We start from the raw sequence: 24731 nt of genomic DNA on the forward strand, positions 1-24731 counted from the left end.
AGCTGTGAGAGGACTGTAGATATAGGACAGCCAGAGTTTGTATTAATGGCATCCACAAAGATGCATATTTCTATTTTTTACATTGAAGAAAATGGAATATATTACAGGAAGAATATCTACAGGTATGATTTATAATGTCATCACTACATGCACTTACAAGATAAAGTAAAGTCATCTAAGGTTATATTTTGACTCTTTTCACAAATGTTTAAATCTGTAAATGGCACATAGGCAGGCAAAATGAATTTCAGATATGATAAATCAGAACATGTTCCAGTCAACAAACTGGAAAGACTCTTAGCCATGCCATCCAGTTAATGTTAGCATCACATGGAACAGCCAGCCACTGTAAATTGGCTTACTTCTCTCCCCTGTGCTCTGCAATGCTTCCTTTACATTTGCTTGATATCAGAAGGAGACAGACCTATTGAGTTTAACCTTTAAGTGCAGTTAATGTCATAACTCCCTTCCATTCCTACCATCCCCCTTACACAATCTTCATGTACCCTATGCCATTGTGAATGCGTCTGCAGATGGCCTTGTCACATCTCTTTCCAATATTGCATTCTATGGGTTCAGCACCTTCTGTGTAAAGAAATACTCTTGGGAGTTTGAAGGAGTAGTTAATCCCTACAATCTGTTGCTATAGCCCCTCTTCTCCCTTCTGTTCCTCCCGTTTAGAAAGACTCCTTCATATCTCCCTGACATATCTTGTATACCAGTATTAGTCCCCTCTGCCTCTTCTAGTCTCAGCTGAGAAGAGCACTGACTCCTCTAGTCTTATTCCTTTTCCCACCTCATGAATCTTTATAATGGCTTTAATCTGTCTTCTTTACAGCAACTTGATATCTCTATTCCTGTATGGATGTTGAACTGCATACAGTATTCAAGATGAGATCTGGCCAAGTCCCTGTTGGATGGAAACATTGTCTCTTGGCTTCTGGAGTCTATTTCATTGATTATGTACCCCAGCATTGTGTTGGTGCTATCACTGTGCACTCACTTTACTTCTGGTGGTCAAACAATGGTAGTCAGTACTCCCAGAACTTTTTCCTGCTTTTTAACCATCAGTTCTACTCATTAACCTGATACTTCACACCAGGACAGCTGTCGCCCAAGTGCAGTACTTTGCATTTTTCTACTTTGAACTTCAGCTGTCACCTTTCTTCTCTCAACATGGTCAGCATTTCCAAAACCTTCCTTGGACACTTCTTCCCATCTACTGTACTGTACATGTGTTTTGCATCATTATTTGGGGGTTGATCCTGTTCTCTAGTCCCTTACATATCTCTAAGACAAACAAGCTGTACTAAACTCAGGACAGACCCCCTGAGGCACTCCACTTGTCTCTTTTCTAATTATTGACTTATCCCTCTCACCACAACCCTCTGCATCCTTCTTTTCAAACACACAGCTGCTTATTTCCTCAGTACCAGTATTACTCCAGCCCCTCCCATTTATGTATTATCTTCTTGTTTGGGATGGAGTCACAGACCTTGATGTAGTGCAGGTGGACTGTGTCTGTTGGTTTCCTGTACCAAATAAACTGTAAAACTGCAGCAAGTTTGACTGACAGCTCATTTTGCCATGAACTGCTCTTGATTGCTATCCTAGAGATTGCTGTTGTCTAGAAATACAGCCACACTTCCTCAAGATTCTCTCCATGGCTTTCCCTGCCAGTGTTGTTAAATTAACTGGCTTCTAATTCCTCCGATTTTTCCTGCTTCCCTTTGTACAGTTGTACCACATTTGCAGTTTTAGAGTCCACAGACAGTTCTGATATAGCCAGTGATCTGCTCAAGATTTTTGTCAGGGGTTCTGCAGCACATAGGCCAGATTTCTATGGACTCTAACTGATAACTTTGTGTTTTATCTCAGAGAGTTTCTTTTTCACTTCCTCATTCTCTCATCTTGTATATGGCCATTGTTGTCTCCATCTGTCTTGCCCATCTCCAAGCATGGTGTCTTCTCCTTCTTTCATGTTTGTCCACTTTGAGAATGTTTATAGCCTTCTGTTACTTAATCAAAGGTAGGTCTCTAATATCAAAACCATGACAAACGTGTGACTATTACTAAGTTATTTTGTTCTGTTCAACAGTGTTGTACCTTACATAGTATCCAAGTATGCATAGTACTGTTTCTTGTTTAAACTGGACTTATACTACCACAGTGACCCTTAATCCCACACGCACATGCTTTCAGAGTCATGCACACACACACTTGTGCATGCATGTACACATGAACATGAGCACACACTTGCACTTGTGTTTATTTGCCATTGTCATATTTCCTTGCTGTAAATCTAAGTCTTCAGACAAAATTGCTGGGACATCAAACAAGATTTAGCCCATAGAATAAATACGGATGAAATGCTGTCCAGCTTTGAATTGATATATACTCTCAATGCCATTTCCAGTCTGTTGCAGTTTTCTTTGGGCAAATAGACTGAGCTTATGCATTGAATCTGGTCAGTGGTGAGTATATTTAATTCTATGAAAGGGCTCGTTATGCTTATATGAGAGAGGATATGTTGGGAAAGTATCTCTGGGTTGCAGTTCATATTTTTTAGTTCTGCTGTATGCTCTTTTTATTAGCACTTAATAACTTAGAACCTACATTTCTCTGAAAGGTCCAGCAGTGCTAGCATATGACAGTCAGAGAGGTATATATATGATGTTTCTCAATGCATGTTACTACTTCTCATAGTTACTTTGGCTTTAGGAGTTGTAATATAATGATATCAGATGAAAATTTTTAAACATTTTTTCTCTCTCTGTCTTTCTCACCAGAATGTGAGCTACCCTGAAGTAATCAACCTACGTCCTTACATGTCTGACACCACAGGAGATGCTATCAAGTATAGACTGTATGCTGTGCTGGTCCATGCAGGATATGACAGTAGTTCTGGGCATTACTATTGCTTTGTGAAGGTAAGTGTCAACACTGAGGTTAGTACTGAATTGCAAGTGGAAACTTAAAGGGCTAAAGGTCATAACAAAGAAGTATTTTTTTGCTCTTTACAAACCATTTGATCATACACCTTCCCTTCCACTCTGCTAACACATTTATTCATCCATTCTGTCCAGTATTAGTATCCCACATCATCCTGGGGGGTCTCATTTCCAGGGGAAATGTATTTGAGGAACTTCATCTTTTGCTCTGGTGGTGAGGGGAAGATGTAAGTGTCAGTAGGCAGTTATCTACAGCTGACCTGGGTTTTTAGGGCATGTGTCTAGTCCACTCTTGCTGATCATTAGGCAGAATGAATGACTGTTAGGTCTGACCTACATGTCAACATGCTTTCATATCACTGTACTCTGCCCCAGGTGCAGTACACTGTGCTCCTTGACAGACTGTTGCACTCAGAGCTGTATGCATGTCAGAGCCATCCTTGCTGGTACTGTTGCCCAGTAGCACAAGGACAGTCACCACCCCACAGGATGAATGACATAACCATCAGCAACTCAGGTGACATAACCATCAGCAACTCAGGTTCACCCTCATACCCACAGCTGGCACTGGCTCCTTCCCTTTCCTGTGCTATCATGTCAGATACCACAGTCTTTTTTTTTTAATTCCCCAGCTATTTCTGATCTTTGTTACAGTTATGGTAAATTATTCAACTTGTCTTTTACTAGCTCAGTAAAGAAGTGCTTCCTAATGTCCAGGATTAAGCTAGTAGGTGTAATCATTGCTGTCCATCACCTTTTCCCTTCCCAGAATTACATCACACTTCGTTCTTATTACCTATGTACCTAAAGCATCTCCCAACTCTCTAGTTATCAAGTGAAGAATCAGGCAGTGAATGCAGCAGATTAAGGCTGAGTTATGAATAATCTGCTTCCTGTAGCCCAGTGATTGATTTCCTCAGCCTCCATTTGCCTGTTGAATGGCTCTGTGCAAGTCACTTAACCAAAGGGTGCTCTTGAAGATTTTGGAAATGGGGCTAGTCTCCTCAATGGGAAGGGACTACCTATAAACCTAATAGAGACTTCAGGTTCCTTAAGCCTATCTTCATATGAAACCCTCTTTGTTCCCTCACCATACTGGTTGCCTTTCTTTGTACAATTTCAGACATTATTGCAACTTTCTCCCTGTAATGATTCCAGAAATATGCATGGTACTCCACCTGTAATCTCAGTTAAATCTAATTGTAGGGACATTTTCATCTGTATGTAGCACTCCAGCTGTGATTTCTCTTGAGTGTGATTACAAGGTTATTTTCATCTGTATATTGCGCACCAGCTGTGGTCTTCTTGGGCATGGTTACAGGATTACTTTCATCTGTACAAGTCACTCCAGCTGTGGTCTGTCTTAGGCATGGTTACAAAAGAACTTTCATATGTACGTGGCACTCTAGTTGTGGTCTCACTTGGGCATGGTTACAGGGTTATTTTCACCTGTACATGATGATCCACATGTGATCTCACTCAGATATGTTTATAGGGGTATTTTCATGTGTAGGAGGCACTCTAAATGTGGTCTCTGACCTGGTCATAGGGGCATTTTTATCTGTACATGGTACTCTAGTTGTGGTCACAGTCTAGGATGGTTATAAGGGTATTTTAATCTGTATATGGTATTCCACCTGTGATCCCACTCAAATCTGGTTATAGGGGATTTTCATCTGTATACAAACACTCCTGCTGTGATTTCACTTGGGCCTGGTTATGGGGCTACCTTTTCCTCTACATGTTACTCTTTCCATCTGTTTTACTGTCCTAATTTTAATGGCATCTTCATATCTATATAGTACTCCAGTTCTGATATTCATAGAAATTGGTTCTACAGTTATCTTCATGTGTACGCGGTAGTCTTGCTGTGGAGTGTCTCAGGGATATCTTCACTTTTGCATTGTATTCTGCTATGTGTTTACTTTTACCTGGTTATAATGGCTTCTTCCTCTTTTGTACATTACATCTAGGGCTGGTTTTAGGGTTATCTGTATCTGTACATTGTATTTGTGGTCTTTCTTCAGCCTCATTATAACAGCATCTTATAAGACCAACTATGCATTTTATTTCAGCTGTGGTCTCTCCTGGATCTGGGTATAGCAGCATCCTATTTGTGTGCAATACTTCAGCTGTGATCTCACCTAGCTCTGGTTATAGCAGCATCTTCACTAGTACATGGTATTTCAGCTGTGGTCATACTCTGGGATGGTTATAATGGACCCTTACCTGCATGTGTATTGAAGTGTATTGTGTAGTGTATTGTACTGAATACTACTTTGTATAGACTAACTAGAAGATGTGTATTCTGTATCTTACAGTAGGTATACTATTCTACTATTTAATTATTGTATATTGCTTATATTTCTGTGGAACTTTTCTCCCCCGGCCTCCTATAAAAATGGGCTTCTGGCCCAGTTGGACTTTCCAGTAAACAAATGTAAATAAATAAATGTGGTTCTCCAGATGTAGTCTTACTTGTCTTTGTTTACAGGAGTATCTTTATTTTTCTAATCCTGGATGCTACCTGGTTCATCCATGTACATATAAGCTGAGTGTTCATGCTTCTTTATTTTTCTAATCCAGAATGATGATGCTATATTAAGCCCATGTTAAGACCTTCACCTCTCATGCACAAGGAACAAGGTTTGATCCTGACCTCTGGCTAGTACCTATATGGAATTTGCATGTTCTCCTTGTGTCTCTGCACAGGCTCTAGGGGAAGAGTACAGACCAACAGCTTTGGGCATCTATGGTGGTGTGCAGTATCCCCAAGATAGGAGAACACGAGTCATAGAGTGCATGCTGTGGCAGAGCTCTAGGTGATTTGGTCATGTTGACTAATGTCACCAAAAGGGCATGGTTATTTGCCAGTGATAATGGGCTGAAGACCAGTCCTATTCTGACCTACTCCAGGGACCCATGCTAACAGTGGGAGAGGTGTACATGCCCTGTTGGCCAGTATGTACCTGCCATAAAGCCCAGCAGCCTTGGATCTATAAGCTAATGGATGGCCAGTGTCCAGCTGCCCAGCTTGTGTTACCTGGAACAGCTTGGTTGAGGTAAAGCTGAGTGTAAAAGCAATCAATCTGCCAAACGTGAACTAAGAATTGCTACATTGCTACACTCACTGTGGGTTTACTGACAGGGTGGAGCTTGGAAGTGGATGATATAATTGTAAAGAGAAGGCTAGAAATCCTATATGTCCAGCAGACTATGTGGAAGGGCAGTCCAGCAAAGCCACTTGGCTTATGATTCAGAGTCTACTACTCAGGAGGACAGGCTAGAAATGATCTGGTAATTGTGGTGAGGAAGTGGCTTCAGAAGATACTGAGGGATGTCATCAAAATTAGTGACAGACTCATGACTTTCAAACTCCAGTACGATAGGGCACTTTTCATGATCTCAGTATATGCCCCACAGCAGGGTTGTGACAGCGAGGAAAAGAGTGCATTCAGACAGTAATTGCAAAACCTACTAGATATAGCTAGGCAGCATGAATTAGTGCTGATAATAGGAGCTCTGAATGTACATATTGATTCAGACAGAACAGAATATGAGTTCTGTCTGGGTCCACATAGGTGGGCCAACAGGAATAATGGAAAGGACATTCTAGTCTTCTCTCTGGTGAATGGCTTGATGTTGACCAACACGTGGTTCAGCAAAAGAGAAAGTCACAAGATCACATACAAGAGTGGCCAACATGCAACTTAGATACACTTTCTCTTAGTAAGGAAGGAGTAGTGGGCTAAAGTCAGTGATTACAAAGTTATCCCCATTGAAACAGTTGTCTCACAGTATAAACCACTGGTTGCCACAATCAGTTGCAAGCAGTGGTCAGAGAAGACTCTAGAGTCAACAGAGACCTGGCTGAAGACCTAGAAGTTGAGAAAGCACAACAGTTCAAGGAATTACTCACAACTCTAGCCCCTCAAGGGAAAGAGGAAGTAGGTAGAGTAGAAGAAGAATGGCAGTGCCTCAAAACAGCCTGTGTGAGAACTACAGAACAAATATACAGCTGAGCCATGTGTTGAAATAATGTACATAAGGAAAGCTGGTGGTGGAATGCAGAAGTGCAGGAAGTCATCAAAAGAAACAAGGAGTACAGGAAAAAGTGGGAGATAAAAAGGTGTACCTGGCTAGGAAGGAATACTGGTTGGCTACAAAGAAGCTAAGAGAGGAGTTCCAGTAGCAAAGAACAAGACATCAGAGGCACTCTACCAGCTTCTGGAAAGTGACTCAGTAGATGGCACAAAGAAACTATGCCAGGTTGCAAGGCAAAGACAAAAAGATAAGGAAGATAGTCAGATACCCTTCATAAGGGATGCCAACAGCAACCTGCTTACCAGTCCACAGGACATCAAAGGCAGTTGGAAAGAGTACTTCCTGCAGCTTCTGGATGAAGGAAACCCCACAGAAGCTGTGTTGTTGCATACAGAGCCTGCAATGAAAGAAGAAAAAGAAGAGCCCATCATAGAAAAAGTAAGAACAGCACTAAGGAAAATAAAGCCAAGGAAAGTATCAGGCTCAACTGAAGCCACAGCAAATATGATAAGGATGTTGGGTGAGCTAGGGGAGAAATGGCTTCTGTGGGTACTCATCACAGTATGGAGAGAAAGGTGTATCCTAGATGAGTAGAGAATAAGCATACTAGTGCCATTATTCAAGAACACAGGGACATTCACAACTGTGGGCACTATATAGGTATCAATCTCCTATCACAATGCATGAAAATTATGAAGAGGGTGATTGATAGACAGATACACAGAGTAGTAGAAAGTAAGATTGGAGATGAACAGTTTGGATTCAGATCAGGATGCAGCACAGCTGACCTGACGTTTGCAGTGAGACAAATATTTGAGAAGAAGCTAGAGATGAGGAAAGAGTCCAACTGGGTATTCTTAGACTTGGAGAAAGCATATGGCAAGGCCCCAAGAAAGCTGATTTGGGCAGTCCTGTGGTAGTTCTAAGTTTCAGAAACATTGGTATAATTAGTATAGGCTATGTAAAAGGACCCATTGACTCAAGTAAGAACAGTGTTTGGTCTCATAGAGGGGTTCCAAGTAGGAGTGGGTGTGTATCAGGGTTCAGAAGGGTTTAGCTATGAAGCCACTGTTAGTCATGCTGATAATGGCCTACATTAGCAAACAGGTTGGAGGAGACAGAGCAACAAAGTTATTGTATGCAAACAATGTGGCATTACAGGCCGACTGTGAGCAGGAACCTCAGCAAAGGACAGGGGAATGGAATGCAAAACTGAAGGCACATGGGTTGAAACTGAGTACAGATAAGACAGTTGTAATCACAGGAAATGGGAAGTCAGAAGAAGATGAACATTCAGATAAAAGGGAAAATAGTGGAACAGATTAACAGCTTCAAGTATCTGGGAGAGGTGGTTGAGGAGATGGGAAGTCTAAATGAGGATATCAAAGGTGGAATCAGAGGGGGTGCAGCCAACTGGCACAGAGTGTCAAGGGCAGTGTTTGACAGAAGAATGCCAAAGAGGCTGAAAAATGAGGTGTACAAAACAGTAGTGAGACCGGTACTACTGTATGTTACAGAAACATGGGCAGTAAAGTCAGAGCAGTTGAGGAAGCAAGAGGTGAGGGAGATTAAGTGCCTGAGACAGGTGAGTAGGATGCACACTGAGGGACAGAATTGAGGACATAAGAGCAAAAACCAAAAGTAGCTCCAGTTGCAGAAAAAGTCAAAATGAACAGATTATGGTGGTTTGGGCACATGTGCAGAAAAGCAGAAGACAGTCTGGTGAAGAAGATTTGAGACAGACAGGCAAGAAGAAACAAAGGCATCCAGCAAAGAGGTGGATAGATTGTGTGAGGGAAGCCCTGTGACAATCAGGCTTGAGTGTCGAAGATGGCAGGAAAGTGGCACTGAATAGACAGAGTAGGCGACAGTTGACAGGACGTCCCGCCCCCATGTAAAAGATAGGAAAAAGGGGTTGAAGATGATACTCATGCTGCTTTATTTGTATTCCTAAGTTCTTGTCTTTCTGTATGTTCTTAAGACTGACCCCAAGTTTTGATTCCCCAGCTGTATCACTATGCATTTGGAGGGATTACAGCAGAGTGGTCTCCTCATGATTCATGCCTCATATGTGTCACTGTCTCATGCCTCCTGCAGTACGAGGAGGTAGTGAAAACTATATGATCAATTCATCAGTGCAGTCAGGAAGTTGTAATGTAGCATGTGGTATTTCATGTAGTATAAAAAGACGAGTTAATGATAACCTTCACTTCATTAGCTGCAGGTAATCTTGCTGTCTCAGTTAGTGACATTTTCCATTACTCATTAACAAATTATGATGGATTATAATATACAAATGTTTGTTTTTATCTACACTTTTTTATTGCAGAATGTTCCAGCTCACTATGTGTTGTGTTTCTGCAGGGCAGCGATGGGCAGTGGTACAAGATGAATGACTCTAAGGTGCATCCTTGCAGTATCAAGGTAGTGCTGAAGCAAGAGGCATACATGCTGTTCTACAGAAGGTAAGGAACATGTTGGGTTTTGATACTGCAGCATTTTGGATTCCCTGCATCATGAGACAAGGCCAGACAGCATGAAGCCAACTGCTGTCCCTTGACTGATACAGACTCTGACAAATTATGGATATCTGTTGATTTATTGATGACAGTCATTGTGAAAGTGGTTACAGTGAAGCAGACTTCCTGAAAACAATATTCAGTGACAGACAATTGTTTTCAGGGGTCAAGCCTTACTGGGGTTCCTAACATATGATCGAAGTCTTACAACTTCGAATCATTAAAGAATGAACTGTAATGATCGAAGTTGTAAAACCTCGAAGCATATAACGGAGATTGCCATAGAGCATGGAAAGGGAAGATTTCCCTTTACTGCACTGTAGTGTGATCTTGGAGTTGATATATTTAAGTAGCGGGGGGTGTGGGGGTGCAGTGGGGCATAGACTTTTTTTTTTTTTTTTTACTCTTTTTACTTTTTTTTTTGTGTTCGAACTTCCGAGACTTCAGTCATTAAAGTTCGTCCTTTAATGATTTGAAGTTTTGGAACTTCGATCATATGATATAGACCCACCTTATTGTACCCCCATGTGGGCAAAGACCCTATACACATTTCCAACTTATTTTTAATGCCTTCACAGTCACACAACAGTAGAAAACAGTGATCCTCCCTAGTCCCTGGAAGTGGTTTTCAGTGTCTGATTCACTGTAACAGCAGTTGCAATCACAGTATAGCAGTATGATTGGTAATTCCATGAACAGTTCAGTTACAAATTACCCATTTCTGACTGTCAGCTGAAGGTACTGTATTGTGTACAGTATGATCTTCTTTGTTAATTGGGTAGATGATCTACAGAATAATGGAAATTGCGGTTAACAATATAACATATAGATATGGATTTAGCATTTGTATGGAAAAGATTCAGATGAATGCCTGTGTGTTACCTTTACTCCCTTTCATTTTCTGTGTTATCCTTTTTGTTTGCCTTCATTTCAGTCTCCTTTAACTTTCTACACTCCCACCAAACTCACATTACATGCTACTGGCCACCAGATTACCAATGCTTACCACTACAAGTTCTCAGCTTTTGATAGCCTTTACCTATACGTACCATCTAACCTTAAGACCACTGCCTCTTGAATTACCAGTATTTAGTTAGGATTTCTTAAATGTTGTAATGCTCCCATCCCTTACTTCAAAAGTTGTGTTTCAGTATGCAGCATATGTTTGGAAAGTGCATATAGCCTTCATTGTCAAACTAGAGATTATTGCACAATATATAATGGACTTTTGTAATAGAGTAATTCCCCTTATGACTGTGCAAGAAATACAGATATTTTTCTACATGTTTGTATCTCCATAACATATCAACAGTTGTATATCATGACAATATGTAAATCTGTAGCTTTTAAAAGAATTTTTCTTCATAGGTTCATAGGTTTATAGTAGGCTAACAAGCACCAGGGTCTTTATAAGCCTGGCAGTGTATCCCTACCCAGTTGCTCCCCTATGTATCATGGGCATTTATTAGAAGGGGGTATGTTATTTAGTATGCCATTAGGGGTTACGTTGGGGGGTTAGTTTGAGTATTATTGTCTGCCTCTATCAGAGACATGGGGGTCAGACAATAGCAACCACCAAGCAAGACAAAATAATAAAATGCAACCAGTCAGTAATCCAAAAACTTTAATAAAAATAAGCTCTTTCCCTCTAACATCTCAGTTGTAGCCTTCAAGGAGTAAAGAACCTTAGAAACACATGTGCTTTAAATATTAGCAGCAATCAATAGTTAATTAATTATACAATTAAAAAATTAAACAATGAAATAGAGCAATTAAAAGGCTAAATTAATACTCTCCAATTCAATTCTTCATTCAGCCCATAAGGGTATAAAGTACCAACTTTTAAGACATAAACAGATTCTTTAAATAATAACTGTTTTTTTTAAATTATTTACATCAAATTGGGATGCATTGATTTTCTCTAAAACAGTTCCTTTTAGCCCCTCATTACTGCCTTGATGGAATTTCTTAAAATGCATTGCTACAGAGCTTTCTTCTTTATTATTGCTGATACCCCTTGCATGATCCATTAGTCTTACTTTAAATGACCTCTTTGTCTCCCCAATATAAAATCGTAAATAACGCCTTCGGTATTACATGTAAAATGATCCCATGTATTAAAGAATATATTATTAATTTATGGAAATTTCTTAACCACAAATTTACACGCCTTACATTTACCACAAATTGAAGGCCCACTTAATATTACTCTATGTTCTAAATTCATGGGGGGGGCATAGTGAATTTACTCCTCACTATAAAATTCTGAATATTTTTGCCTCTTCTAAAGGAAATCCCCAGTTTTTCCTTCAGCCATTCAGCCACATTTCTCAGGGAACAGAGATATTCCCATTAATACTTCACCTGCTGTACCATCTAAAAGCTAAAACAGCTATATGTAATTACAAAATAGATGGTACCAGTCTGTTCTTTGTCCCTATTATATAGAGAAGTAGCAATTGGATTATCTACATCACTACTTCCCCTTTTATCATTTCTTTTAAAAGAAATTTTACAGCTTTTATCAATTGTCTCTTTACTATATCCCCTTCTCTAAAACATCTCAATAGTTTTACACAATTCTTGTTTGAAGTCATAGTCGTTGTTGCACAACCTAGAAATCCTAAGGACTTCACCAAAAGGTAATGCCTCCAATGTATGGGGTGGGGGGGAGGTGACAACTTTGTCCATGTGCAAACTGGGTCCCCTCTTCAAATTTCCTATTAACTGATGTATATAAATTATTTCCTTCCACAATACTCAATATGGCATCCAGGAAAGATACTCGGGTCCCTATTTTAAGACCATCAAATTCCAAATGGAATCTATTATTATGTAACTCAAAAACAAAGTTTGAAACTAATTATTGTCCTCCTTGTACCAAAAAATAGGTCATCAATAAACCTACAGTACCTAATAACGTGCTTTTGAAAGCAGGAAGTCAGTCAGAAGTCAGATCCCTGGTGAATTTCTAATTTCCCATCCATTAGTCAGGGTTTCCCTTAAATAGGTTAGGGATGGACTCTGTTTCATATGGATGGGGAGCCTGTTCCAGAGCATGGGGATACTCTGAAACAAATATCTGTCTCACTGACGTGTCTTATTTGTATCACAAGCAAAACTTAAATCTTTGGATTTAATGGTTCTGATACTATTTGTTTTGGAGATGTGCAAAAGGTCCATTAAAGCTGGATCTGAGGATGCCTTGCAGGCCAGGCATAGATCACCTCCCAATAACCTGTAGGAAACCAAGTATACAGATAGGTATTTAAGGTGAACTATATAGGACAGTGTGTTCATACCCTGGATTCTCCTGGTTAGTAACCTTTGTGGACAGTCCATTTGTTGCATATGTCTGATCATGTACAAGCTGAATAGAAATTATACTCAATGATGGGTCTGATAAGGGTTGAATAAAGTGGTACTATGACTTCCTCGGACCTGGCTGCCATACTCTTACCTGTAAGGTGGGTGACATAAAATGATTTTTCCTACTAACTTGGCCACATGCTAATCAAAGGCCAAAGTACTGCATACATATGTCCCCAGACCCCTGGCTACCAGGTCAACTATTAGGGTTTCTTATCAGTGGAGTAATTAGCCTGGGTGACAGTTTTCCCAAAAGGCAGTATAATGCATTTCTTGGGATTGAATTTTAATCTGTAACTTTGGCACCAGTCAATTGTCTGTGTTAGACCATTATGTAAGATGTTTGTATCGTGGAGGGAATCTATGATAGCTCCCAACTTGCAATTATCTGCGAACCTGGTCAGCCAATGGGCTTTGACATTAGCCTTTACTTCTGAGAAACAAATACCAAATAGGCATGGTCCCAGCATGGAGTCCTGAGTTACCCCACTGGTAACCAATCTCTTAGTGGAATAGGATCACCAGTCTTGACTTCTTGTCTGTGAGCCAGCTGGCAATCCAGTTATGTAGGGGGGGTATATGCCCAGTTTAGTGAGGTTTGTCAACTATACCCGAGTGGAGTATTGTACTGAGCACCTTAGCCATGTCCAGGTAGGAGCTGTGCACTGTTTTCACCTCATCCATTGCCTTGGTGACCTTCTCAAAGAAGTCCATCAGGTTTAGTAGGCATGACTTCCCTTGTCAAAGCCAAACTGGGTTGAGTCCAGTGCCTGAATGTTGCCTATGTTTTTGTTGATCATTTCCATGATAATCCATTTCATGGCTTTGCGTATTACACTGTTCAGACTAATAGGTCTGTAGTTTCTGGGTTCAATTAATGGTCCAGCCTTGTGAAGTGGAATAATAGTTGTAGTTCTCCTAGGTCATAAAACTCTGTGGTATGTATATATATTAAACAGGTTATTTCCTCATAATGATAGTATCATGTTTATGCTTGTACTGTTAGTATCTTCCTATAAATCCATTTCAAATTTTCACAGCTTAACAGACACATTATCCTTAATGCCATAAACTGGGTGAGGTCTCTTATAGTCCAATTTCATAAGACTACCTTCATTAAGAGAAATTTGGAGACTCATAATTGCAAGTCAATCTTGATCTAGATAATTGCAAGTCAATCTTGATCTAGATAGGACCCAAGAATATTACAACAGATGGTCCATGCTCAGACCTTCTTGTGCTGCATGCACCACATAATGGCCAAATTCTTCACAGTTCCATTCACATGCTTGAGGATGTGGGGATTATAGTGGAAAATGACATGTCAGTGGCTGTAGAGCAGTCTTGCTTATATAAAACTGCTGCTAGTCTCACATCCCTGTCACTGTACCTTAGAACTGTGGACAAGCTACTACAGGCTCTGGCAACTGACCTTTTGCTAGTGCACTGGGCAGATCTCCTGGATTCCTACCTTATCCCTGGAAAATGCTTCCCTCAAGAACTGGGGTAAGAATAGTGTTTCTCACTTTCAAAGATCTGGAAGGGAGTCAGTACAATAGCTCCCTTTTCGCCAATCAGACAAGCAACCATTGGTGTGCTACATGAACAAAGAAGCTGGCACATATTCATATTGTATTTGTAGAAAGGTAGTGGAATTCTAATTATTCTTATAGCTGTTCACATACAGGGGAAATGAACACACCAATAAACTTCCTCAGGTAGAGTTACGATCCATTCCTGGAATTGTACACAAGGAAATCCTGTTAAGTGGCAGGATGTGATTCCCAAGAAATCAGTCTCTTTGCTACATAGGAGAAAACAGTCCACCCATTTTGTTCTTTGTTCTGTGAGACAAAGAGATGTTATGTTGTCCCATCTCACTTTCATTCTTGCTGGTTGGGTTTAGAGCTGAAACTCGGCTCTGACTCGGCCGTATACAAAAGCTCGAGAGCTTCTACTGGCTCGAGGCTAAGTCCTATGCCATGGTGCTTAGCTGCTGTTCCCCAGATCTTGTTTGCTGCTTGAAGCTTCAGGATTGTCTTCACTGGCTCAGGCTTGTAAAATTTTCATATTTATAGCTTAATACTGCTAATCTTCTAAATACTATGTCTTATAACCTATTAGTTTTTATAGTAATAGCCTTTGCGTTAGTTTTTTTCTTATCCTTGGTAATTTTTTCCCTTGCAGCTGTTTTTTCTTTGGGTCTTGTTGTCTCTTCAAGAATCCACTTTAGTTAGAGGATTCTTGTCCCTTTCTCTTCCCCTCTTAGGAGTCACCGTTAAAGTTAGAGGCGTCTCCTCGGGTGGAGGAGATAGTCGTTTAACTTAGAGACTTCTCCTCCTCCCTTTCCTTCCATTTCTCTTACAAAAAAAAAAAAAAAACTTCCTGTCTTGCTACCTTTCTATTACCACTTCCTCTTCTTCTTTCAGCTGCTCCCGTTAGGGGTTGCCACAGCAGATCAACTGTTTCCATTTCTTCCTGTCCTCTGCATCTTGCTCTGTCACACCAACCACCTGCATGTCCTCTCTCACCACATCCATAAATCTTATTTTAGACCTTCCTCTTTTCCTGTTACCTGGCAGCTTCATCCTTAGTATCTTTTTCCCAATATACTCTGCATCTCTCCTCAGCACATGTCCAAACCAATGTAATCTTGCCTCTCTGGCTTTGTCTCGAAACCTTCCAACCTGGGCTGACCCTCTAATGTACTTATACCTAATCCTGTCTATCCTCGTCACACCCAGTGCAAATCTTAACATCTTCAACTCTGCCACGTCAAGCTCTGACTCCTGCCTTTTTGTCAATGCCACTGTCTCCAACCCGTATAACATAGCTGGTCTCACTACCCTCTTGTAGACCTTCCCTTTCAATCGTCTGTCACAAATCACTCCTGACACTCTTCTCCACCCACTCCATCCTGCCTGTACTCTCTTCTTCACCTCTCTTCCACACTCACCATTACTCTGAACTGTTGATTGTATTTAAACTCATCCACCTTTGCCACCTCTACTCCCTGCATCCTCACCATGCCTCTATCCTCCCTCTCATTCACACACATATATTCTGTCTTAGTCCTGCTGACCTTCATTCTTCTTCTCTCTAGAGCATATCTCCACCTCTACAGGGTCTCCTCCACCTGTTCCCTACTCTCACTACAGATCACAATGTCATCTGCAAATATCATAGTCCACGGGGGCTCCTGTCTGATCTCATCTGTCAACCTGTCCATCACCATTGCAAAGAAGAAAGGGCTCAGAGCTGATCCTTGATGTAATCCCACCTCCACCTTAAACGCATCCATCATTCCCACCACAGACCTCACTGCTGTCACACTACCCTCGTACATATCCTGTACCACTCTTACATACTTCTCTGACACTCCCGACATCCTCATACAATACCACAACTCCTCTCTAGGCACCCTGTCATATGCTTTCTCTAAATCCACAGACACAATGCAACTTCTGACCTTCTCTGTACTTCTCCATCAACACTCTCAGAGAAATCATCGCATCTGTAGTGCTCTTTCCTGGCATGAAACCATACTGCTGATCACTAACCATCACCTCCCTTCTTAACCTAGCTTCCACTACTCTTTCCCATAACTTCATGCTGTGACTGATCAGTTTAATCCCTCTGTAGTTACTACAGCTCTGCACATCACCCTTATGTGTTAATTCTTATATTTTTTGTTTATGGTTGTAGTGTTGTCTTCCTTACAGTAGATATGTTGAAAGAACCAGCTAAGGAACATAAATCAGGATTTAAAAAGTGCAATTCCTGTACTCAGAAAATGTCCGTAACTGACGGACACATTAGTTGTGTGTACTGTCTTGGAACAGTCCATCTCCAAGATTCCTGCTCCATCTGTCATAGTTTTAGCACCAGGGTCTTACAGGAGAGGAAAAACAAGCTCATTTTAAGGGGCTTATTGAAAGTGGATGAAGGCAATCAGACTTCCAAACTGGATACTTCAAAAAGGGCTGCTTTATGGGCTTTAGTGTCTGAGCCAACAAGCAGCATCAAAGTAGCTACTTCCTTGGCTCCGAAAGTTGTCGGGCCTGAGAAACATAGTTCTCCCTCAGTTCCATCTGCTTAATCGGAACCGTTGCAGAGCCGAAAAAGGAGTTGGCAACCGTCCTTGGAGCCTGTTCGCTCGGTACCGCAATCTCCTTTATTACAGTCGGTGACGGGTATCCACAAATCGTCAACTCATTCCGCTAGATCCTCCAGGCTATCGGGCAATGATGTGGAGTGGGTAGTGAAGAGGTTGCTCCAGACCCAGGCCCTAGCAGAAATTCTCTCAAGCCCAGCCCATCAGATTGTGGAGCCAACAACAGTACCTCCAATTACGCCTATTCCTCCTCCGACTCTAATGAGTTTGGAGCCAGGGAGTATGGAAGTCGTTGTGCTGGAACCGCTGGAGTCAGTAATTACTACTGGTATCTCGGCTCTGACATCTGCTGTGGTTTCCTCGATGCTGTCGTCCATCGAGGAATCTGGGGCCCGACACTCCCTGGTTGGCTCCGAGGGGGAGAGTCGAGTTGGACCCTTGTCGGAACGGGCTCTTCCACTCAGCGCCTCGGCTCAGGTGATTATGGTTCCCACATCAGCCTCAGAGCCACCCTCCTTGGTACTGCAGAGATCTCCTGGCCTCTCGGGGCCAGAGTCTCTTTCTGCCAAGGACCATGGTGCCTTCGAGGTGAAAAAATCGGTGAAAAAATATAAGATGTTAAGTTGTCTATCTCGCCTTCATTCTTGCTGGATGGGTTCGGAGCCGACCTCGGCTCCGACTCGGCCACTCTAAAAGCTCGAGAGTTGGTTCCACCGGCTCGAGGCTCCCCTTATATCCCACAATGCTAGGCGAGAGTTACCTCAGATCTCGTTTGCCGCTACAGCTTCGAGGTTGGTTTTTCTACCGGTTCTTGGTGAGTGACTTTTCTTGTTGAAATTAGTCTTTCAAAACCCCTTTAATTTTAATATATTTACTTAATTCCCTTAGTTTAGAGAAAATTTTATCCCCTTCTAAAAAAAAAAAAAAAAATTTTCCGTTTTTTTCCCTCAAGAACCTTAGGTTCTTCCCTTGGGCCTACAGGCCTTTCCTTCCCTAGTGGAGTGTGTGTGTATTATTTTATTTTAAAATCCTAGTTACTGGTTTTATTATATTTTAACTTGACAGGGTGTAACTAGTGTGTTTGTGTGTGTGTTTGTGTACACCTGTTCAAAAAAATGTCTAAAGAAGCAAAGGTCTCCGGATTCAAGAAGTGTGATGCGTGCTGTCAGAAAATGTCTCTGACAGACGCTCACACTTCTTGTGTCTACTGTCTGGGGCCTTTGCACCTGCAGGACTCCTGTGCTGTGTGCCATGGCTTCAGCCCCAGGGTCCTGCAGGAAAGAAAGAATAAATTGATACTCAGAGGCTTACTCAAGCCAGAGGATTCCCTGTCTGTTTCAACAGGAAGCCCTCTAAGGCATCTAGGTCTTCGGCTCCGGCAACTGAGCCGAGACCTGGGGTTTCTCAACCTCTGCCTTCATCGGCTCCGGCTGGAGCCGATAAGTCTCAGTCCACAGTTTCTGTGGCCCCGGCTCGGCCGGGCCGAGGTAGTAAGTTCCTGTGTCGGCTCCGACCAGACCTTCGGAGCCGACAACTAGGAAGAGGTCCAGGTCACCATCTCTTGGCTCCGTTCATTCGGCTCCAGGATCTCCCCTGCTGTCTGAACGGAGCCAAAGATCTCACTCCTCTAGGTCATCGAGGCTGTCAGATCATGACCTTCAGAGGGTAGTGAGTCGACTTCTTAAGTCCGAGGCACTGGCCCAGATGCTTCAGAGCCCAACTCATCAGTCGATGCCTGCACAGGTCCATCAACATATTCCTCCTTGACTCTCTTGAGCTTCGGGCGGGTCGTCTTCGGAACCGAGACTGTGATAGTGTCGGAGCCGATACAATTGTCTTCGGCTCTGTCGTCGGCTCCGTTTTCTTCCTTGGAAGAATCTCGGCGCCGGACTTCCCTCGTCGGCTCCGAGGGTGAGTGGCATCGGACCCTTGTCCGACCCCCCTCTCCCTCTCGGTGCTTCGGTGCTGGTGAGTTTGGCTCCGACATCGGCCTCGGAGCCATCACTGTCGGTGCCGAGGGGGGTTCTTAGCTTCTCGGGGCGGGGACCTCTGGCTCTGCCTGACAGGGTTGCATTCGAGGTCCTGCGGAGTGTGTTAGAGCCTGGCTCTACTCCACAGTCGGCTCCGTCCGCCCCTCCTCTCGGTGCCTCAGGCTAAGTCGACTCACTCCTCATCCCGGACCGCAGAGAGCCAACTCCTCAGGAACCCCTGTGGGATTTCATCCTCTTCGAGGCCTCTCCTGATTTGGCAGAAGAGCCCCCTCGGAAGAGGAAGTGTAAGAGGAAACACATTGACTCACCTGAGTCCATCACATCAGACACAGATTTGGATGATTCTGAGGGTTCCCCCCGTTCCCCTTCTGAAGATGTCTCATTTGCAGACATTCTGGAGATCCTGAAACAGAGGGGAAATTGGCCAGCCCTCAACCCTTCGGAGGACGAATCTGTGTATCTTGAGGCATTTGGCTCTCGTCCTTCCACCTCCTGGGTGTCCCCGCCTCCGACCCCCTCATGCAGGTGGTTGCTAAGAAGGCATGGACGGCTCCTGATTCAGTGGACCCCACTCCCAGGAGACCCTCCAAGTTCATAACAGCTCCAGCAGACAAACAGTTTTTAACAAAAGGAGTTTCTGTGGATGCTATGGTGGTAGCTGCTGCCACTAAGAAGGAGCTAGCTGATCCTTCAGTACCTGTCCATCCACCTAACAAAGAATCTAGGTCCATGGACAGGTACGGGAAGCGGATGTTCTCGTCAGCGACATTTACCATGCGTTCGCTGAACTACCTGTGCCATTTTACTCGTCTTCAAAGGGACTTGATCAAGGAAGCGAGTGAAATGTTAAAGGACCCTACAGCTGCGGGTTTCCAAGATAAGATGAACATGCAGTTGGCTACCCTTAACTCCATAACCAACTCCTCCATGCGCCTTCTTTCTTACGCGGCTGATGGAGCGAGCAGAGCCGCAGGGACAGGTGTGGCCTTACGTAGGCATGCCTGGATGCGGCTATGCAATTTCGCGGACCCCTTCAAGACGTCTTTCACGAACTCCCCGTTTGATGGATCATCCCTCTTTGGTCTTCAAGTGAAAGAAACCTTGACTAGGTGCGAGACTGATGGCAAGACCCTTTCTGCCGTCGGAGTCCGTTTTTCTACTCCTTCCAGGCCTTACCCCAAAGGCCAGAAAGGTGGAAAGATGTGGTTCCGTAAACAATCTCAAGGGACTTCGCCTGGCGACAGAGTCGTTTCCCGCCAGAGGCAGAGGCGGGAATAACAATGGTAGACGTCGCTCTAGGGGCAGGGGGGGTCCGCAGAACCAGGGCAATCGGGAAGCCTTCCCTGACAAGCCCTTTCAGCATCCCTGAGGTGTTGCCCGACTGCCCCTCTTCCGCGGCAGTCGGGGGAAGATTGTCACTGTACCCAGAAGCCTGGCTATCCCTGACTCAAGACAAATGGGTACAGTCCATCATTTCCGAAGGCTATTCTATCCCCTTTCTTCGCTTTCCAAATCAGTCAAAAAAATCCCTTCCAGATGTTCCACCCGCTCAAAGGGATCTAGCAGCTTTGGAGATCTCAAAACTGCTTGCAAACAGTGCAATTCAGCCAGTTCCAGCAGATCAGCAAGGATCCGGAATCTACTCAAGGTTCTTTTTAGTTCCAAAGAAAACAGGGGACTGGAGACCAATTTTGGATCTCAGTATCTTGAACAGATCAGTCAAGAAAACAAGATTTTGGATGGTCACGCTGCAATCCATCCTTCCCTTTTGGGCAAAGTATTGTACTGAGCACCTTAGCCATGTCCAGGTAGGAGCTGTGCACTGTTTTCACCTCATCCATTGCCTTGGTGACCTTCTCAAAGAAGTCCATCAGGTTTAGTAGGCATGACTTCCCTTGTCAAAGCCAAACTGGGTTGAGTCCAGTGCCTGAATGTTGCCTATGTTTTTGTTGATCATTTCCATGATAATCCATTTCATGGCTTTATTACACTGTTCAGACTAATAGGTCTGTAGTTTCTGGGTTCAATTAATGGTCCAGCCTTGTGAAGTGGAATAATAGTTGTAGTTCTCCTAGGTCATAAAACTCTGTGGTATGTATATATATTAAACAGGTTATTTCCTCATAATGATAGTATCATGTTTATGCTTGTACTGTTAGTATCTTCCTATAAATCCATTTCAAATTTTCACAGCTTAACAGACACATTATCCTTAATGCCATAAACTGGGTGAGGTCTCTTATAGTCCAATTTCATAAGACTACCTTCATTAAGAGAAATTTGGAGACTCATAATTGCAAGTCAATCTTGATCTAGATAATTGCAAGTCAATCTTGATCTAGATAGGACCCAAGAATATTACAACAGATGGTCCATGCTCAGACCTTCTTGTGCTGCATGCACCACATAATGGCCAAATTCTTCACAGTTCCATTCACATGCTTGAGGATGTGGGGATTATAGTGGAAAATGACATGTCAGTGGCTGTAGAGCAGTCTTGCTTATATAAAACTGCTGCTAGTCTCACATCCCTGTCACTGTACCTTAGAACTGTGGACAAGCTACTACAGGCTCTGGCAACTGACCTTTTGCTAGTGCACTGGGCAGATCTCCTGGATTCCTACCTTATCCCTGGAAAATGCTTCCCTCAAGAACTGGGGTAAGAATAGTGTTTCTCACTTTCAAAGATCTGGAAGGGAGTCAGTACAATAGCTCCCTTTTTGCCAATCAGACAAGCAGCCATTGGTGTGCTACATGAACAAAGAATCTGGCACATATTCATATTGTATTTGTAGAAAGGTAGTGGAATTCTAATTATTCTTATAGCTGTTCACATACAGGGGAAATGAACACACCAATAAACTTCCTCAGGTAGAGTTACGATCCATTCCTGGAATTGTACACAAGGAAATCCTGTTAAGTGGCAGGATGTGATTCCCAAGAAATCAGTCTCTTTGCTACATAGGAGAAAACAGTCCACCCATTTTGTTCTTTGTTCTGTGAGACAAAGAGATGTTATGTTGTCCCATCTCACTTTCATTCTTGCTGGTTGGGTTTAGAGCTGAAACTCGGCTCTGACTCGGCCGTATACAAAAGCTCGAGAGCTTCTACTGGCTCGAGGCTAAGTCCTATGCCATGGTGCTTAGCTGCTGTTCCCCAGATCTTGTTTGCTGCTTGAAGCTTCAGGATTGTCTTCACTGGCTCAGGCTTGTAAAATTTTCATATTTATAGCTTAATACTGCTAATCTTCTAAATACTATGTCTTATAACCTATTAGTTTTTATAGTAATAGCCTTTGCGTTAGTTTTTTTCTTATCCTTGGTAATTTTTTCCCTTGCAGCTGTTTTTTCTTTGGGTCTTGTTGTCTCTTCAAGAATCCACTTTAGTTAGAGGATTCTTGTCCCTTTCTCTTCCCCTCTTAGGAGTCACCGTTAAAGTTAGAGGCGTCTCCTCGGGTGGAGGAGATAGTCGTTTAACTTAGAGACTTCTCCTCCTCCCTTTCCTTCCATTTCTCTTACAAAAAAAAAAAAAAACTTCCTGTCTTGCTACCTTTCTATTACCACTTCCTCTTCTTCTTTCAGCTGCTCCCATTAGGGGTTGCCACAGCAGATCAACTGTTTCCATTTCTTCCTGTCCTCTGCATCTTGCTCTGTCACACCAACCACCTGCATGTCCTCTCTCACCACATCCATAAATCTTATTTTAGACCTTCCTCTTTTCCTGTTACCTGGCAGCTTCATCCTTAGTATCTTTTTCCCAATATACTCTGCATCTCTCCTCAGCACATGTCCAAACCAATGTAATCTTGCCTCTCTGGCTTTGTCTCAAACCTTCCAACCTGGGCTGACCCTCTAATGTACTTATACCTAATCCTGTCTATCCTCGTCACACCCAGTGCAAATCTTAACATCTTCAACTCTGCCACGCCAAGCTCTGACTCCTGCCTTTTGTCAATGCCACTGTCTCCAACCCGTATAACATAGCTGGTCTCACTACCCTCTTGTAGACCTTCCCTTTCAATCGCCTGTCACAAATCACTCCTGACACTCTTCTCCACCCACTCCATCCTGCCTGTACTCTCTTCTTCACCTCTCTTCCACACTCACCATTACTCTGAACTGTTGATTGTATTTAAACTCATCCACCTTTGCCACCTCTACTCCCTGCATCCTCACCATGCCTCTATCCTCCCTCTCATTCACACACATATATTCTGTCTTAGTCCTGCTGACCTTCATTCTTCTTCTCTCTAGAGCATATCTCCACCTCTACAGGGTCTCCTCCACCTGTTCCCTACTCTCACTACAGATCACAATGTCATCTGCAAATATCATAGTCCACGGGGGCTCCTGTCTGATCTCATCTGTCAACCTGTCCATCACCATTGCAAAGAAGAAAGGGCTCAGAGCTGATCCTTGATGTAATCCCACCTCCACCTTAAACGCATCCATCATTCCCACCACAGACCTCACTGCTGTCACACTACCCTCGTACATATCCTGTACCACTCTTACATACTTCTCTGACACTCCCGACATCCTCATACAATACCACAACTCCTCTCTAGGCACCCTGTCATATGCTTTCTCTAAATCCACAGACACAATGCAACTTCTGACCTTCTCTATACTTCTCCATCAACACTCTCAGAGAAATCATCGCATCTGTAGTGCTCTTTCCTGGCATGAAACCATACTGCTGATCACTAACCATCACCTCCTTCTTAACCTAGCTTCCACTACTCTTTCCCATAACTTCATGCTGTGACTGATCAGTTTAATCCTCTGTAGTTACTACAGCTCTGCACATCACCCTTATGTGTTAATTCTTATATTTTTGTTTATGGTTGTAGTGTTGTCTTCCTTACAGTAGATATGTTGAAAGAACCAGCTAAGGAACATAAATCAGGATTTAAAAAGTGCAATTCCTGTACTCAGAAAATGTCCGTAATCGACAGACACATTAGTTGTGTGTTCTGTCTTGGAACAGTCCATCTCCAAGATTCCTGCTCCATCTGTCATAGTTTTAGCACCAGGGTCTTACAGGAGAGGAAAAACAAGCTAATTTTAAGGGACTTGTTGAAAGTGAATGAAGGCAATCAGACTTCCAAACTGGATACTTCAAAAAGGGCTGCTTTATGGGCTTTAGTGTCTGAGCCAACAAGCAGCATCAAAGTAGCTACTTCCTTGGCTCCGAAAGTTGTCGGGCCTGAGAAACATAGTTCTCCCTCAGTTCCATCTGCTTAATCGGAACCGTTGCAGAGCCAAAAAAGGAGTTGGCAACCGTCCTTGGAGCCTGTTCGCTCGGTACCGCAATCTCCTTTATTACAGTCGGTGACGGGTATCCACAAATCGTCAACTCATTCCGCTAGATCCTCCAGGCTATCGGGCAATGATGTGGAGTGGGTAGTGAAGAGGTTGCTCCAGACCCAGGCCCTAGCAGAAATTCTCTCAAGCCCAGCCCATCAGATTGTGGAGCCAACAACAGTACCTCCAATTACGCCTATTCCTCCTCCGACTCTAATGAGTTTGGAGCCAGGGAGTATGGAAGTCGTTGTGCTGGAACCGCTGGAGTCAGTAATTACTACTGGTATCTCGGCTCTGACATCTGCTGTGGTTTCCTCGATGCTGTCGTCCATCGAGGAATCTGGGGCCCGACACTCCCTGGTTGGCTCCGAGGGGGAGAGTCGAGTTGGACCCTTGTCGGAACGGGCTCTTCCACTCAGCGCCTCGGCTCAGGTGAT

General features: G+C 43.0%; 1 protein-coding gene across 1 annotated transcript in view; it reads left to right on the forward strand.

Annotated features, from left to right (window-relative positions):
• The window catches only part of LOC122814263, a 170731-nt gene that overhangs the window by 50673 nt on the left and 95327 nt on the right, over positions 1-24731 (forward strand). Inside the window, exons 2-3 of the mRNA XM_044086857.1 lie at positions 2790-2930; positions 9360-9460. Coding sequence (XP_043942792.1) covers positions 2790-2930; positions 9360-9460 — 242 coding nt within the window. The remainder of the gene's footprint in view (positions 1-2789; positions 2931-9359; positions 9461-24731) is intronic.

This window comes from Protopterus annectens, chromosome 10.part0, assembly GCF_019279795.1.
Source record: "Protopterus annectens isolate FY-2018-M chromosome 10.part0, PAN1.0, whole genome shotgun sequence".
NCBI classification, from domain to species: domain Eukaryota; kingdom Metazoa; phylum Chordata; order Ceratodontiformes; family Protopteridae; genus Protopterus; species Protopterus annectens.